This window comes from Barbatula barbatula (assembly GCF_947034865.1).
Source record: "Barbatula barbatula genome assembly, chromosome: 16".
NCBI classification, from domain to species: Eukaryota; Metazoa; Chordata; class Actinopteri; order Cypriniformes; family Nemacheilidae; genus Barbatula; species Barbatula barbatula.
Genome location: NC_136779.1, coordinates 551593 through 569908, shown reverse-complemented (window position 1 = coordinate 569908; position 18316 = coordinate 551593). Strand labels below are relative to the sequence as shown.

The following is an 18316-nucleotide window of genomic DNA, read 5'->3' as shown; positions in this document are numbered from 1 at the left end:
AGCTTTACATAGACACCAAACTTGAGCGGGTCATTCCCAAAGAGCGGCAGCAGCGAGTGACGTTTGTAGACGTGTTTCCAAACATGTTAGGATTTTACTCCATCCATAACGTTTTGGTATATTTACGGTTGGAAATTCACAAAATATCTCCATGGAACATGATCTCAATTAGTTTGGGCATAAAAGAAAAATGGATCATTTTGGCCCATACAATGTTTTGATGGCTTTCGCCACAAATATTCTCGTTCTCCTTAAGGTTTGGTGCTGCAGGGTCACATTTTATAAACAAACCCAGAAATGCCCGAGTTTCAGCCAATCACAAACAGGATTTCATATGTCAATCAAATCTTTGGGTTTGGACAGGTGAGGGTGTGCCAGCTGTTGTCATGGTGAGTAAACAGGATACCTGTGTGATACCAGGTGGTGAGAAGGGCATAAGTGCCGTCAGTTGGCTTTGAATGCGTCTTGACACGCTGTGCTTGTGTCCCTGAACACGACACAATGAACTGAATTTAATTGGCATGGGGCAGAAAGTACTGACGTCTCTAGGATATAACATAGACCTGCCAAACAAGAAGGGAGGGTTAGAACTCACGGACAGGAGATGGAGAAAGACGTCCTGAGGTCCAGTAAAGAAGCGTCTGAAGAGGAGGACACTGGTACCAGTTTATATCACCAGCGGCTCGTGAACAGAAAACAGCGATGGCCCAACGGTGACATGGTCAGTGCTCGGGAGAGAATGAATTTCAGTGTTTTATCTGAACCATAATCATCTGTTGTTTTGGTTCTGGTAAAAGGTTTGTTAACTCTTTACATTTTCCTAACGTTGAGATGTCTAAAGGTTACATATGCTTGAATTCCCAGGATCCTAAAAGGTAGAAATAAACCATCAGATATTTTGTTTGGAAACTTTGCTTTTGCACATGAAATCTGCTCCAGTTTCGCAGATGACATTTCAGTCCAAAAACATTTTGTGGGTAATTTTGGATTTGATTTAATCTGCATTTAATCTGTCTCTCTGTAAACAGTCAACATGTCTGAGCAGTTGCTCTCTTTCTTTATGACTGTCTGTCATTCTCTCTCTCTCTGGCAGAAGTTTTTGTTACACAGGCTTGTTGTGGTCGGGGGTCTCCCACCTGGACTCGCAGACAGACAGACTGTGGGGGGTAGGACACGTTTACAACAGTTTTAAGAGCTTGGTGGCTTCTATTTACACAAACTAATCGCTCTCTGAGTCTCTTAAACATGATGTTTGTCATGTTTAAAGGGCCACTCTGGCCAAAAATTTTAATTCTCCCTTTAAAGCCACAATATGTACATTTGGAGCGCTAGATGATGCACTTTCGAAACGACGACAAAAGGTGAAGCTAAATGACGTTATATAGGAGAGTGGAATTATGGGACATGTGGTTTTCACCATCCAGAGGCGTACAGAGATCACCCATCATGTTCACGGATGAGGATGAAACAGTTTATGCTTGTTTGTGTTTCCTTTAGTCGCCAAAGAAGATTAATCGTGATCTATAATAACAGAACAACAGATGCTGTATAATCTCTTCTGCATTTGTGTGTTGGCGTAGTTTCTACAAGAGGAAACTGAGGGTCGTGCGGAGCAGCGGATATTAAGTCACTGATATGAGACAAACACAAGAGAGACAAGAGACGGGACATTAGTTTAAATAGGAGTTTCTCTGGATTTGCACATTCTTGGGAATATTTGGGATAATGTAAGCACACAACTGCATGAAATATATCACACTGTGTAAGTGATTTTTGGATATTTCATAACAAAATCCTTCCATATTGTGGCTTTAATGACTCACCTTCAAGTACTTTTTGGCCGGAGTTACCCTATAAAGTGATAGTTAAAAATTCTGTTATCATTTATTCAGCCTCATATCATTTCATACCAGTATAAACGACTTTGTTCTGATGAACACAGAGAAAGATGTTTGGAAGAATGTTAGCAATTTTCAATTCTGTGACATCATTGACTGCCATAGTAGGAAAAATAAATGCTAGTCAAACTGTTTGCCACCTATATTATTCAAAATATCTCACTTTGTGTTCAACAGAAACAATATATACAATAATATTTTCTGTCTATGGTAGTGGATTATGTCACAGAACTGACAATTGCTAACATTCTTACAAATATCTTTCATTGCGTTGAACAGAACAAATACATTTATATAAGTTTGAAACAACCTGGGGTGAGCAAATGATGACAGACTTTTCATTTTTGAGTGAACTATCCCTTTAAGGACACACGGTGATATGAAATTGAACTCAACCCGTGAAGAAGTGAGCAGACCGACTGAAGCGCTTGTGTTTCATGTCAGATCACTATGAGAGGTTCATCTACAGTCAGCAGAGGAGTCGAGCAGGTGAAGATGTCACAGGTCTTCTGTTGCTTTACCCTCAACACGCTCTGCACGTCATCGAGGTGTGTGTGTTTATTCAATACTACAACAAAATACAAGTTCAAATGAAACTTTGTTCACTGAGCCTCATGCTATGACCGCCTCTCACCACTCCATCATATAAACCTGAATGAATCAATTCTCTCCTAGTGTTCCACTGAGGTCCTACTGTCTGTCATTCAAGACCTGACACACATGCAGACAAACCCAGACAGGTGAGATCCACTCAGCAACGGCCCGGTCTTTACATGCTTGAGTCGTTTATTTTCATGTATGCACACCTGATTGAAAACTGTAATATCCAAAGCCTTGTGTACATGCGAGTTCTCCATCCAGACGTTTAAAGCTGTTGTGTGACTCACAGTGCCGTGATGCTGACGCCCAGAGTTCTGCTGGTTTCTCATGACATCTCCAGCAGACTCTTCCAGCAGTGGAGCTTCACGCTGTTGAAGGACGGCAGACTCACGGTGAACTCAGACGAGCAGAGCTGCGAGACGCTCGTGATCCAAACACTTCATCAGCTCCTCCGTCTCGGCTCACACCTCCACACTGCAGGAGAGAACATGAAGGTACAGATTCATCGTTCATATACTGTATCATCACTTCTAGAGCACTTATGCCCTGCTGCCCATGTGTTGTGCGGATTGCTTCCATTGTTAGGTCTCATTTGTAGGGATGTAACGATTCAGCGTGAGCTGGTTGAAAATCAATAATAAGATTCAAATCGGTTGAGACGTTGAAAGAATCGCAGTTCATGTTTTGAACAGTTTTTTTGCGAACTTGGTAAATGTTGATATGCTGATATTTCTTTAAAAAGTTAGGAAAAGCAACGACAAAAGGTTAGTTTGTTTATATTAAAGATTCTTTTGTATTATTCATTTTTTTGTTTTAAAACTGCAATTAATTTATTTGATTCATTCTGTAAAATAAATTGTGAATCGCATCGTTGCATCCCTACTCATTTGTAAGTCGTTTTGGATAAAAGCATCTAATAAATGACCAAATGTAAATGTCATAAGTTGTTATTGAGTCAGTGTGGACAACAACTGCTTTACAAGCTGAGTTTTCGTAATTCCTTAAGACATATTATAAATTCTCGAAATTCCCGGTCCAATATGGCGGCGCGGTTGACGTCATTTCAGCAGCCAATCACGTGTTCTCGGAAATTCGATCATTCTCTTTTCAAACCGGACGTAACGTCTGGATCTAGTAACATTAAAGGGATTTAGTAACATTAAAACATTGTAAGTAAGTTATCTGCTTACGTGAAAAGAGCACCGTTTCATTCATTATTTCCGGGTAGAAGTGGGAATTATCAAATTTCCGAGAGCACGTGAAGGCAGGCAGCATATGTTTGTAGTGTAAACCCCTCACAGTATATCAACTCCTGTATTAATAGTGATATAAGTGTAGTTATTATTAAAATGACCGAAAAGTCATATTATGTTAAAGTGTTGAATTTGCGCACGACGTGACGTATGGTCGGCCTCCGTTCGGATCCTTTGAGTTAATACGTGGAATGAATCATTCACACAGATGTTTACATTTTGTGTCAAAGTATTTTCTTCATTTAAATTGTGTTTTTCTTAACGGCTGATGGTCCATAAGCCCCGTCACATACGCGCACGAAGCTTCGAAGGAAAAGGTCACGATGCCCGTTCAAGTAGAGTCAATTGGGAGCGTCTGAATCGAACCGAGTCACACGACTCACGCAAACGATGCTTCGCCGTGACGTCAGCTGGTTAAAGCGACCAATCGATGACGTCTTCGCGCAGAAAAGAATCAAAAACTTAGATTGAGAAAAGAAAGGTGATTCAGTCGAGTCGGACTCATGGAGTCAGTGAATCACATGCCCTCTATAACAATGATTTATCCGCGAGCACTTTTGTTACGCAATTGGTTGATTTAATTGGATCAGTTGACTCGTTGATTTGTTGTAATGTTGTGTGTGCATGACGTGTGTTTGGTCAGGAATGCAAAGAGATTCAGGAGGAGGTGCTGCAGTTGATTCCTCCACAGACTGCAGTGTGTCGTCTTGTACAGATGGAGGCGCTGTTGAGTCCAGTGCAGTATCTCAACACATATCACTCTCCTCTACACCAGCTGCTGGACTCTGGTGAGACATCATCATCATCATCATCATCATCATTTGACATGAACCTTCAGATGAGGGACATGTGGACATTGTACATTTAAGTCACCGCATAAACGTTAAATTGTGAATACTAGATGAATTTGATGCTATAAAAGCTATGATATAAGGAAATGATACGTATATATTAAATCATTGATAGAATCGTATTGTTGAGCAATGCTGGAAGCATGTTTGGTTAAATAACAGTTTATTAAGTGTGTTGTTTTGTACATCTGTTGGTTTTTGAAGGCCATGTTTTCGGGAGTTTTCAGCCAACCACAGTGTAGAGTTTGGCTTTAGGGCGCAGGTATGAAAATGCATGAGATGGTGGAGCGCATGCAAGCGTGTAGAGTTTACTGCATGAACATTTCATTACTGTACAAACTGTCATGAATGAACCGCACATCTCTTTATTGTCTCATTTGTTTCTATAACACAGCAAAGAGAGTACTTTGCTTCTCATGTGTTCCTACTGAGAGTTAAGACCCCAGTAATCCCACCTTCATTGTTTCAGAAGAGATCTCAATGGACTGGAACATTTCTCATAACCTGATATATGGGGCTGTAATGTGACTATAAGAACTCTGAGCTATAAAAGAGAAATGTGTGGTTTTCCTCATCATTTTTTATATCTAATTGAACATCTTCATGTTTGAGAACATCATCGGTGGCTTTTCGTTTAGTGGAAGGAATGACATCATGTAATTCAGTTCATTTGAGTGTTTGTTTGCAGTAGTAATGACTTAAATAACGACGTAAATGAATGTTTATTTTGATCTTTACATCTTTTATTTTGACAGAATCTGTGTGGCCTGCAGCGGAACATTCTTCAGATTCTCTGAATGACCAGACACAGAATGATGGATGATGAAATCAAATCTTGTTTCACATTGCACCAGTAAAAATGCTAAAAGAAAAAAATCAAATAAATTACATGTACAAACAGACCTAAATAAAAATGCTTTTTTAATTCAGATCACATTCAGATGTTGTTCTTTATACTTAATGAGACTTTGAACATCACATCTCAAACACGTCTTCCGTTTAAAGAAACATTTTGACACACAAAACCTCCTCGTAAAAACAACAACACGAGTCAAAGACTCCCAAGGTTTAATTGGCCCCCATTAGTTCAAGCGAGACCCTTCAAAAGTGCATGCATGACTTTACACCCCACCACACTAATATACACACGGGGGATTTGGGGTGGGTTTCCAGTTCTGTCTCGTTAAATATTTCATATATGCACGAGACGGTGAGATTAATACATCGCTTCGTGTGGTGGCTGTAAAACGACGGCGTTGACTTTAATGTGAGGTGAATTCTCACTCTTTCATTTGTCTGATGTCCAGAACAAAATCACTGTCAGTGTGATCAGACACTTTGTGGATGTGGCATGCCATCGGCTGTATTATGTCTCAGTACAGGAAACCTGAGCGTTTTTTTCATAAGCAGCTGATATTTTTGTTGCTATAGTGTCTATTTATCCTTGTTGTTTGACAAACTACGACAGCATTGATAAAAGGATTGAAATTGAGATACATCATAAGGAATGAATGCAAAGCATGCAGCAGGTTTACAGAGATGAGATTCATCAGATCCACGTGACAATAATCCAGATTTACACCCGACACACAAACAGAATCTACTGTATCTGCTCCTCGGCCTCTGCTTGTGTTATATTTGTAAGAGTCTTGTTGAATCTCAGATGTTCACACAAAAACAGCAAAGTCTGCAGATTTCGCCTGATATTGCTGGAAATCACAAAAAATGTGTACTTCTCTCTTTTACATGCGTGTGCTTCAGAGAAAACACAGGAACATTCAGCTTCGCAGATATATGACAGTTCATCGTCCTGACAGATCTGCTCTGATAATAAATGTAAAGCAAAAGATGGAGTTTTAATATTTTGGTTCGGCATCATTTCCACACAGTTACCCTGATCTATTAAACCAACATCTTGCTGAACACCTGAAGTCATGTTTTATATCAGACAAACCACAAACGACAATTATTCAAACACACACACACGTATGCTTTTTAAAGTCAACATGAAATAAGAGCTTTAACTCACTGAATGTCATGATTATATTGATAAATGACCGCATCACAGAACAGGCTGTTTCATGTTGACTTTAAAGAATAAATAACAGAATCATAGAAATAATGTTTGGTCTGAACAAGTTAAAACAACAATCAGACCGTACGAGGTAAACTTGTGACTTCTTCATTGTTTAATCTCTGTCGCAATTCTGTTCTCTGAATGACTCCTCCAACATCCTTTCATGAGAACCGCAGCATATTTATATTCGTTTATATACATGTACCAGTATTGTGTCTGAAGCAAAAATAACACGTCTGTATATTTATATTCAGAGAGCGAGAGACAATTCATAAATGTCTGCCTTTACAAATATTGTTCTCTATAGACTATATACACGTCTGAGCGGATGTATGACGTCTGGATTTGCTAATACTTACAGCACTTTATGACATAACATCAGTGACGCACCATGAAAAACCTAAAATCATGAAACTTAAACCCATCTGATGCATGATGTACACTACAATACAGTAATGCAACCCATCGCAAAGATTTTATTCCTTTGTAAATAAAAAATGCATGCATCAAAATGTTCAAATTGTGATGGCCGGGTCCAGAAAACACACAAATAAAACATTCCTGGAAATGTGTATAGCATGTGTTTTATGGTTGTGTGAATCGATGAAATATTACTTCAGATATAAATTGCTGTTCATGACTGTAATCTCTTTTAAATGTGAAACCCCTGAATGACGGGAAAGATCACAGAAGATCAAAAAGAAACCCAGACCCCTCGACATCCGTCTGAAATTATAAAACACATTCAAACTCACAGTTTTCTGCTTTCAGTCCACATACAAACTAGGGATGCACCGATATGTCAAATTGGGCCGATAACCGATAATTCTTTAACATTGGAAGCGGATAACCGATATATTGGCCAATGTACAGTATCTAGATATTAATATAACATTTCCTATGACTGAAACAAAAGGAAAAAAGTGGACGACTGCTTGTATATGGAAATATTTACTGCAAAAAATAACAAGGTAACCGTTAGTTCTCTTTTCCTCTGAAGATCATGTACCGAGCCTACTTTACACTAGTTTAACGTTCTTTAACCTTCAAACTTTTCTGGGATATTTTTATTCAACAAACAAATGATAGATGTTCTTCCAGAGCAACCCAGACAAGTGTTCTTAATAATTTATCGTACATCCCTAATACAAACCTTCACGTTCTTTATGTTTTGTTATATTTTCTGTTCTCTCTAATCCATCAAGGCTTGATATAACTACTCATGTTCCAGCATTCATTCAGTGTCACTGCAGTAATCTTACTATAGTACTTTCAATGGTACCGCAGTACAACACCTTCCACGGGTCAGTTTCATCATTTACCTACTAAAAGCCCCTTAAAAACACAACGCTTGTGACACGAGACGCTGTAAAAAATGAATGGCAACAAAGACGTCCTTCATGCTTGTGTGTACGGAGCAACAATAACATCAGAAATCAAAACCCATCGAGATGTGATACGAACCTCAAGGTCAAAGTGCAAAACTCAGATAAGGCAATGAAACAAAACAGAAACAAATAAAGACGACAGGACCACCACGGCGCAGTGATCAGTGTTTGCAGTGTTTAGTGTTTTCAATCAGTGCGGGCAGGAATATTCTCAACAGAGAGTAGCAACATAATGAAGAGCAGGAGCAAAGGATTGTGGGTAGAGACATGTCACAGGGCCGTGCTTTCTAACTCCTCTTCTGATTCCACTTGACCGCTGGAGTCTAACAGAAGCTCAGAGTTCCACAAGCCTTCATCCAGAATGTCACCCAGCTCAACGTTTATCACGGGAACATCCAGATCGCACAACGAGTCTAGAGGAGCAGACACACAGAGAACAGATGAGCGATACCAGTGTACCGTACATTACAACACAAACATGTGACGGGGAGCATCTTCTCAGAAGCTGCATGGGAAGCACTTTTCTTAAAATAATACTAAAGTGACCTTCGCCCAAAATTAACATTCTTTCATTTCCTTTTCATTCTTCTGCAGGACACAAAAGAAGATCTAGAGAATGTTTATGTCTGGGTGAACTCTCTCTTTAACTGAAATGCGTTTCTCAGATGATGAGAACTTGGGGTTGGGGGCGCCGTGGAGGTGTTGGGGTGGGGTTTGACACGTCAGAGCCATGCAGACAGCCGTGTTAGTGACACGCTGAACACAGCCAGAAGCACATTGAAAAAAAACAGCAGGGATGATGTCACGTATGTACAGCAGACACAGCCAGGGGTGGAGTGGGGTGAGATCAAACACACGCTGCTTCTTACCCGTCTGAATCAAAGACCACCGATCCCCCCCCGCTCTCAAACCGCTGCAAAACAACAACATCCAGAACGCACAGGCAGACAGAAGTCAACATCCATTCAGCTTACGGTAACACTTCATAAATCACAAACACTGACTGCTGCTATTTCTGATGCGTTTCAACTTTGAACATCTAAAAGTGACGCTTTGCTTTTCTGAACGATTTCACTTTATACACAAGATAACGATATCTCGCTCAACATTCATGTGGTTTTAGAACGAAGCCGTGATGTGTCAGCGTGTCTGATGACTTTACCTGTAGACATGCTCTCGGGTGATAATCCGTCCAGCAGACCCGTGGCGTGATCCAGCGGCTGTGGACTCAGGGCCGATGTTCCCGACGGAGGCCGTGGAGGAGGCAGGTTGGGTCTCTGACGGGGTGGTTTAGGGGTGGGTCGGGATTTGGGAAGGGTGCCTGCGAGGGGAGGGGGCGAGGAGAGAGAGGGGCTGCTGGGCGTCTGGCTGTGGGTGTGTCCGGGCGAGTTGAGGGCAGAGCCGCCATGTGGGTAATTGAAGCCGTATGAAGAGGGAGTGCTGGGAGGCGTCGGGGACAGGCTGACGGGCGAGGGACCTGGAGAAATGTCCGACACGCAGCCAGATGGAGAATATGGTCCCTTCGGAGGGATGGGGGCTAGTTTTTTGGAAACTGAAGGACAAGAGAGAGAGATCAGTATCAGAACATAACCTCATGAGTAATGTTTCCTTTTCTGTGCTTGAATATTTTCATGAATTTCATTTGATTTTGAAACAGACTGTAACGCCAAAGGCTTTGGTTCACAAACATGATTAGATTTTAGTTTTTTTTCTAAAAGTGTTTGTGTCAGTCCACCAGCACATACTGTACATGACCAACAGACATGAAGTCAAACTCATAAAACAGTGCGGTTCATCTGATCATTCAAACCTTTACGCAGCGCGTGTGGACTCTGATCTGATAACTGCATCTGTCCAGATGATGGAGTCGTAGGTGAAATTCCTCTCTGACCAATCACAGGTGAAGGTTCTCTGGTCTTTGGAGAACTGAAAACAGAATAAACACAAACACACAATAACTTGTGTGTGTATGTGTTTTAGCGTGTGGTTTTGTGTGTTTGTGTGTTTTAGCGTGTGTGTGTGTATGTGTGTTTTACCGTGTGTTTTTGTGTGTGTATGTGTGTTTTACCGTGTGTTTTTGTGTGTGTATGTGTGTTTTACCGTGTGTTTTTGTGTGTGTATGTGTGTTTTAGCGTGTGGTTTTGTGTGTGTATGTGTGTTTTTGTGTGTGTTTGTGTGTTTTTGTGTGTGTATGTGTGTTTTTGTGTGTGTATGTGTGTTTTACCGTGTGTTTTTGTGTGTGTATGTGTGTTTTAGCGTGTGGTTTTGTGTGTGTATGTGTGTTTTACCGTGTGTTTTTGTGTGTGTATGTGTGTTTTTGTGTGTGTTTGTGTGTTTTTGTGTGTGTATGTGTGTTTTTGTGTGTGTTTGTGTGTTTTTGTGTGTGTATGTGTGTTTTAGCGTGTGTTTTTGTGTGTGTATGTGTGTTTTTGTGTGTGTATGTGTGTTTTACTGTGTGTTTTTGTGTGTGTATGTGTGTTTTACCGTGTGTTTTTGTGTGTGTATGTGTGTTTTAGCGTGTGGTTTTGTGTGTGTTTTTGTGTGTGTATGTGTGTTTTACCGTGTGTTTTTGTGTGTGTATGTGTGTTTTACCGTGTGTTTTTGTGTGTGTATGTGTGTTTTACCGTGTGTTTTTGTGTGTGTATGTGTGTGTATGTGTGTTTTACCGTGTGTTTTTGTGTGTGTATGTGTGTTTTAGCGTTTGGTTTTGTGTGTGTTTTTGTGTGTGTATGTGTGTTTTAGCGTGTGGTTTTGTGTGTGTTTTTGTGTGTGTATGTGTGTTTTACCGTGTGTTTTTGTGTGTGTATGTATGTTTTTGTGTGTGTATGTGTGTTTTTGTGTGTGTATGTGTGTTTTAGCGTGTGTTTTTGTGTGTGTATGTGTGTTTTACCGTGTGTTTTTGTGTGTGTATGTGTGTTTTACCGTGTGTTTTTGTGTGTGTATGTGTGTTTTACCGTGTGTTTTTGTGTGTGTATGTGTGTTTTACCGTGTGTTTTTGTGTGTGTATGTGTGTGTATGTGTGTTTTACCGTGTGTTTTTGTGTGTGTATGTGTGTTTTAGCGTTTGGTTTTGTGTGTGTTTTTGTGTGTGTATGTGTGTTTTAGCGTGTGGTTTTGTGTGTGTTTTTGTGTGTGTATGTGTGTTTTACCGTGTGTTTTTGTGTGTGTATGTATGTTTTTGTGTGTGTATGTGTGTTTTTGTGTGTGTATGTGTGTTTTAGCGTGTGTTTTTGTGTGTGTATGTGTGTTTTACCGTGTGTTTTTGTGTGTGTATGTGTGTTTTACCGTGTGTTTTTGTGTGTGTATGTGTGTTTTACCGTGTGTTTTTGTGTGTGTATGTGTGTTTTAGCGTTTGGTTTTGTGTGTGTTTTTGTGTGTGTATGTGTGTTTTAGCGTGTGGTTTTGTGTGTGTTTTTGTGTGTGTATGTGTGTTTTACCGTGTGTTTTTGTGTGTGTATGTATGTTTTTGTGTGTGTATGTGTGTTTTTGTGTGTGTATGTGTGTTTTAGCGTGTGGTTTTGTATAATAACGTAAAGTATTTGTTTAATTCACTTGATTTTCACTCTAAATGGAACCTGACAACATTAGAAGTTTCTATTCGTTAAATACTAAATTCCTCGTTTTAGTTCCTGAACTTTACAGTAGTAAAAACTATATTATACTGCAATATTTACCACATTTCTTCTATTGACTATAGGTGAAACTGCAGAATACTATAGCAGCTTTTTCTTTTGGGTTTTGACCAAATATTAAGAGGCTGAAACATTTACACTTTTGTCTGTTTAATGTTCAACTGAGGTGTAAATGTTACTTGAAAAAAATCTTTTTTTTACTTTGACCCAAAGCAATGTGTCATTATCAATCTGAACATAATGTTTTTAACTCACCTCTTCCAAAAGCACTTAATATGTCTAACTACGTTTTTATTCAAGTTTGTTTTTGGTGATTTTTTGAAAGGTTACAGGTAACAAAATACAGAGTCGCATATTTCTGCAAGCACATCTGGAACATTCAGGAAAGTACAACAAAGGACAAAACTTGTCTATTCATTCTGAGTCGTTGCTCTCGTATGTGTTTAGAACTACAAAAATAACTTTTGGTTTACACTTTCTGACCGTTGTGTCTGACACTTTCGATTACTGGAACGTGATTATTGAGATCAATCACTTGTTGTCTTCCTCTACTTTAAGTGGCTTTGGATAAAATAATCTGCTAAGCGAATAGTTCAGATGAAAAACCCTCTAAAACATGAGATTATAATGTTGAGTGAATGTTCTCCGCACATAGTATTCGAAATTGCTTCAAAGCCCACTAAATACCAAACTCTGCCCGCTCTGAAATATCTGCTATTGCGGAAAGTAATCGAGTAGCCGGATAAGAAATGCTTAAAAAAAACCATCTGAAAGATTAAGAGGGTTTTACATCTATACTCTTCAAATGTAAATCTGTCCGGTGATGTGCATCAAATCTACTTCGATAAATAAAAGCTCTTGTTGCTTGAGTGAAACCTGTACACATACACTTCTCTCAAGCGGTTGTGTTCGGGTAGTTTGTAGGGGATTGTGGGTAGTTACCTAGCCACTCTGAGTCCTCTCTCTCGGACACTGACGCTGGCGCCCCACGGCGGAGAAGCAGCGTGAGGGGTAAAGTTAGGGTGGGGGGAGTCGTGACGGGGCAGAACAAGTGGGGGTTTGATGTAAACGGGCGGGGAAGAGGAGTCGGCGTGCGGCGCATGCGAGGGGTCTGCGGGGACCGAGCCCTTTCTGGACAGGTGCAGGAAACTGGGTTCAGGATTAGAGTTGATGTCCAGAGAGCTGGAGGACGGAAGGGTGGAGTGAATGGACCATCGGGCGGACAGGGGGGGAGGAGACGGCACGGGAGTGACGGATTCCGGCACGGGAGCGACGGGACGCGCGCAGGACTGTGCTCGGGAGTGGGGCGAGGAGTGAGAAAACGAATAGGAGAAAGAAAACGGGTACGGAGGGGGAGGCCTTTCCTCCTCGGGGGAGGGGCAGACGAAACAGGAATCCGACCAATTGGACGACGCGTCATCAGAGCTGAAAAGATGATGAAGATTGAGACACAGAGGAAGAAACGCACGGCAGCAGACGAGGCGTATGTTGAGGTGAACGAAACTGATTTCTATTGGTTCTCTCTCTTTACCTCGTTCTGTCGCCGCTGATGGGGGGCGGAGTCTGGGAAGGGGAGGTGGAGAGATCAACCGGCTGCTCAGGATTCAGCAAATCGAAGGGCGGCGCAGGAGGCTGGACGCTGGGCGGGGTTGACGAACTTTTACGCGACGATGAGGAACCTCTCCGGGACACCCAGGACGTATCCATGACTCGCACTCCCATACTGCACCGGGGCAAAAAAGTCAGATTTCTCATACGGCACACAACCAATCAGATCCTTTAAACGTTCAACACAATACACAACTTCAGAAGTATTGTGACATCACAGCGTCGTTGAAAGGAAAACAGAAAAGGCGAGATTGAGCAGAAGAGAGGAATTTCCGTACCTTTGAATTTTCCTGATGCTGCGATAGTGAAATAAAAGCAGAAGCATTTAAAAGCACAAGAGAGAAGATTTAAAGACACAGGACGAACCGTAACTACACCAAACCCGCCATTTTGTCTGATTCACTCAAAAGAATCTCTCATAAGAGTCAATTGTGAATAAGACACCACTGGACATGTTAACGGTTACAAATGTACGTCACAAAGCGCGCTGCTGTTTTCTCGTACCCGTCTTTCTTGTAGAACTCCAGCATCATGTTGTCCGTGGCAACACTGAGTGGTCGTCTGCTCTGATCCTGCGTCTTGCGTTCTGATTGGTCCATGTCAGGGGAAGGCATGGAGCTGTAGTTAGCGTTGTGATTGGTGTGGACGGGGCTGCCGTAGTTACCCGTCACGTTAAATTCAACCTCTGCGAAGAAATGCGAAACGCTCGGATTGTAAATGCTTGAAAACAATGAGTGATTGGAGTGCGTCTCATTGGTTGTCCTGTACGTCTCACCTCCAGGGAAGAACCAATCGGCGTGCTGAATGACTGGCTCGATGATGGCGACGATCTGCAGCGAGACCGTGGTCATGATCTCTGTAATATTCCTGCGAGAAACACAAGTGTTAGTGTCATGAAAAAGAGTAAACGTGTGTCTGGATGTAAGCGTGCTCGCTCACCCCTCAGTGTTCGCCCACAGCAGATTCGGCCCCAGCACTATCGCCATGTTCCCGGGCGTCATCTTATTATCATCCTGATACTCGTTCAGCTTGGCAAGAAATTTGATGAAATACCTGATGGACACCAAACACGGCCTTTAGTTTCTCTACTGGTTTATACTGGTGTTAAAACGGTGGAAGATCTTATCCCACCCACCAAATTGTGTGATGTCAGATTTCAGTAATACACTGTGGACTCACTTAAAGTTGTCACTGTTGGCTTTGGGAAGTTTTTCACATGTGTTTAATAACGCCTGCAGACGTTTTTCCTGATCTCCGAGACTGAAATCAAACACACAGTCCTGAATAAGCGCACAAACACAAATGTCCACACAAACACACTTGCTCACTTTGAGGCTTGTATCCACTCGTCATACAGGTCAAAGGTCAGCAGAGGTTCAGGCAGCTCGCGCAGGTATGACTTCAGAGCACCTGTAGGGCACAAACACAGATCTGAGATCAGGTGAATCTGAGTGATGATGTAAATCATCGGAGGAACGTCGGTTTACCAGCGATGGCGTGAGGATCCGCAGAACATTCCTGATAATCCAGAACGCCACAATCCAACGACGCCTTCAACTTCTTCAGCTTCGATGCGGATGGAGCCACTCGGAACAGACCCTGAACAACACACACACACACTTAGATACACAAATACACACACATTTTATTGAAAGGACGTGACGTGTTCACCTCCTCCTGTAGGCCGCAGTCCAGCAGCATGGTCACACACGCTTCAATGGGAAATGCGATTTCTCTCCCGCTCAGAGACAGATGTTCCTCCAGAGGTTTCCCGTAACACGGCTTCTCCACCCATGACTCTGAATCACACACATTCAGGAACATCTGTTGATCTCTTTTACACAGAATATTGTTGTATGTTGTTTGCATGTGAGTCCGGTCTTCATTCTCACCCTGTTGAGCTTTAATCTGTGGTAGAACATTCTGGAGAAGCTCTAAAGATTTCCTGTGGTACTCAGACTGAACTTCTATCAACTATACAGAGAGAGAGAGAGATTTTAATATTTAGATTATTGTCTGGCTGTTCGTCTATGAGCAGAGATCTGTCAATCCGACGAGCGGTTTGTTTCAGTGACCTCACCGTTTGGAAGTAGTTTGCATAATCAATTTCTTTGGCCATGAAACTGTACATGTCTGCTGAGAGCTGATCCTGAAAAATAAACATTTTCATCAAAGCCGATTCAGTCTTGCACAGTGAAACACAGAGGTGATGTTGACATACACACTAACATCTGTTCGAGAAGTTTGAGAACAGATACTACACAAGCAGTGCTGTTTCGCAGACAGACAGACAGACAGAGAGAGACAGACAGAGAGAGAGAGAGACAGAGAGAGAGAGACAGAGAGAGAGAGAGAGAGCGAGAGAGAGAGAGAGAGAGACAGAGAGAGAGAGAGAGAGAGAGAAACAGAGTAGATCTGAACATCAATAGGGTGATCAATAAAAGAGAAATAAGCCCCACCCACCCGACAGATCTCAACACGATTACCCGCCTCCTCCATCTCCTCTCTGAGAGCGTCACCTTTGGCCCCGGTTGATGTTTCTTTATTGGACAAAGTAGAAGATTTAGATGACTGATGCCACCTACAGTTCAGAGGAGAGAATGACATCATCAATGCAGGTGACAAATCCTTCAGCATTTATATTTATAGTGTGTGTGTGTGTGTGTATGTGTGTGCTTGCGTGCGTGCGTGTGTGTATGTGTGTGCTTGCGTGCGTGTGTGTATGTGTGTGCTTGCGTGCGTGTGTGTATGTGTGTGCTTGCGTGCGTGCGTGTGTGTTTTAGTGTGTATGTGTGTGTGCGTGTGTTTTAGTGTGTATGTGTGTGCGTGTGAGTGTGTTTTAGTGTGTATGTGTGTGCGTGCGTGTGTGTGCGTGTGTTTTAGTGTGTATGTGTGTGCGTGCGTGTGTGTGCGTGTGTTTTAGTGTGTATGTGTGTGCGTGTGAGTGTGTTTTAGTGTGTGTGTGTGTGTTTTAGTGTGTATGTGTGTGCTTGCGTGCGTGTGCGTGTGTTTTAGTGTGTATGTGTGTGCGTGCGTGCGTGTGTGTGTGTTTTAGTGTGTATGTGTGTGCGTGCGTGTGTGTGCGTGTGTTTTAGTGTGTATGTGTGTGCGTGTGAGTGTGTTTTAGTGTGTGTGTGTGTGTTTTAGTGTGTATGTGTGTGCTTGCGTGCGTGTGCGTGTGTTTTAGTGTGTATGTGTGTGCGTGCGTGCGTGTGTGTGTGTTTTAGTGTGTATGTGTGTGCGTGCTCGTGTGTTTTAGTGTGTGTGTGCGTGTGTGCGTGTGTGCGTGCGCGTGTGTTTTAGTGTGTGTGTGTGTCTCACCGTGTGCGAGCAGAATCCATGTCCAGTACCAGTTTGGCTAAATGTTTCCTTTGCTTTTGAATGTTGGGAATTTCAATCTTTGAAGAACCATATGAAGAATCAACAGAGAAATATAAAGTTTACATAAAGTGCCCTGCTTATTTGAAACATCATAAACATCTTAAGAACACAGATACTTTCAATAAAAACACAGATCTAGTCATCTCTGCATGAGGAGCACCGTTATTTACATTAGATTTACACATGTGCACGCTTTTTACACATCAGATTATATCATAAATTCAATCAATTGGGTTTTATTCAATCTGCAGGTTGACAGCATTAACACACACACACACCTCAGCAAGTGTGTAGAGCGGTTCAATGACATCATGCTCGGTTTGAAGCTCAAAGAGCAGAAGTTCTTGAGCGAGTCTGTCCTGCGTCTCTCCACAGATCTTCAGCATCTTCCTGCACACACACACATTTACACTAAGTTTTGAATTTGCAACACTATCATGAGATCATGAATGATTTTATATTGTTTTAACCTTTAAGAGACTCATAACAAATTGCAAGGTTGCTGAAACCGCATTTAACTAATGCGAATGTGAACACTACATAATACTGATTTGATTTATCGTGCGTGCGTCTTACCCCAGTAGGGAATCATCACCCAACACCAACGCACCATCCACCAAACACTGAGCCAACGATGTCAGAGGAAGTTTCTTCTGCTCGCAAAACATTTTTAAGAATTGGGGAAGCCAGTTTTAGTGTACAAATCTGAGCACAGTATGCAATGCGCCACAAATATAGATTGATTTAGCAACGCAAAGGTCACACATCAATGTAAGTTGCTTTGGATAAAAGCAAAATGCATAAATGTAAAAGAGAAATGTAATAATCTAATGATCTAAAGAAGATGCTTCATTCCAGCAATACAGAACAAGTAAAGAAGCGTGACGACCGGTGACTTACTGAAGGTGACCTGACGGACCTCTTGTCCACATCTGCACCCTGCTGACCCTGCAGACATGCCGTCAACTTCTTGTGTGTGCTGTGAGAAACCTGCTTAACAAGTTCCAAACGCTTCTCAACCTGTACAGAGACCACACACACAGATATAACGCATCCGTGGGCACAAACACACACTTGTCAATATTTTACACACATGTGATGTGACCCACCTGCAGTAGATCTTCATTGAGGACTTCGGTTTTCTCCGCCCTATAACAGAGCGTGAACATTCATCAGCGTGCAGCAAACAAAGCATCATGGGACTCGACACATTACCTTTACAGTCATATGCAAGCGTGTCATACGATTCAGATGTTCCAGTGTTTAAATGATGATGTGATGAAAGTAATGTGTCAGTACAATAAACCTTAGTGGTCCCGAAAACAATGAATCACAAACACAGAGGCGAATTTAGAGTTAACCAATTTGATAATAATAGAGTATCATCTGTGTGTACATCCAGTGTAGATAACCTGACCCAAACACAACTCAACCCGTGACAGGACGCGCGCACACACACACACACACACACACACACACAGGGTGTGAGTAAAATGACCTAATCACAGTAACATCAGTAATATCATACACACATGAGTGTCTTACACAGGAGCGACTTTACGTTTGCGTCGGGTGGAGATCTGAAGTTTTCTCTTCCACAGAGTCATGATGAGAACACACTGACACCTT

General features: G+C 41.8%; 2 protein-coding genes across 2 annotated transcripts in view; one reads left to right on the top strand and one right to left on the bottom strand.

Annotated features, from left to right (window-relative positions):
- Nucleotides 1–604: 604 nt before the first annotated feature.
- Nucleotides 605–5425, top strand: tex47 (testis expressed 47; the record flags this gene model as incomplete). The annotated part of the gene is made up of 7 exons (XM_079476800.1): nucleotides 605–721; nucleotides 1094–1166; nucleotides 2343–2446; nucleotides 2574–2638; nucleotides 2788–2992; nucleotides 4395–4539; nucleotides 5358–5425. The coding sequence occupies 7 exons, from the start codon at nucleotides 605–607 to the stop codon at nucleotides 5423–5425; spliced, it is 777 nt and encodes a 258-aa protein (XP_079332926.1).
- Nucleotides 5426–7106: 1681 nt separating this feature from the next.
- arhgap44b (Rho GTPase activating protein 44b) overlaps nucleotides 7107–18316 on the bottom strand; it is a gene marked incomplete at its 5' end in the record, with an annotated part of 17089 nt that continues 5879 nt past the window's right edge. Inside the window, 19 exons of the mRNA XM_079477306.1 lie at nucleotides 7107–8480; nucleotides 9230–9619; nucleotides 9878–9993; nucleotides 13230–13421; nucleotides 13811–13991; nucleotides 14082–14173; nucleotides 14246–14359; nucleotides 14486–14566; nucleotides 14635–14716; nucleotides 14794–14905; nucleotides 14978–15105; nucleotides 15199–15280; nucleotides 15387–15455; nucleotides 15770–15887; nucleotides 16628–16704; nucleotides 16966–17077; nucleotides 17264–17340; nucleotides 17588–17707; nucleotides 17797–17836. Of these exons, the coding sequence (XP_079333432.1) occupies nucleotides 8338–8480; nucleotides 9230–9619; nucleotides 9878–9993; nucleotides 13230–13421; nucleotides 13811–13991; nucleotides 14082–14173; nucleotides 14246–14359; nucleotides 14486–14566; nucleotides 14635–14716; nucleotides 14794–14905; nucleotides 14978–15105; nucleotides 15199–15280; nucleotides 15387–15455; nucleotides 15770–15887; nucleotides 16628–16704; nucleotides 16966–17077; nucleotides 17264–17340; nucleotides 17588–17707; nucleotides 17797–17836 (2326 nt within the window). The 3' untranslated portion in view covers nucleotides 7107–8337. The remainder of the gene's footprint in view (nucleotides 8481–9229; nucleotides 9620–9877; nucleotides 9994–13229; nucleotides 13422–13810; nucleotides 13992–14081; nucleotides 14174–14245; nucleotides 14360–14485; nucleotides 14567–14634; nucleotides 14717–14793; nucleotides 14906–14977; nucleotides 15106–15198; nucleotides 15281–15386; nucleotides 15456–15769; nucleotides 15888–16627; nucleotides 16705–16965; nucleotides 17078–17263; nucleotides 17341–17587; nucleotides 17708–17796; nucleotides 17837–18316) is intronic.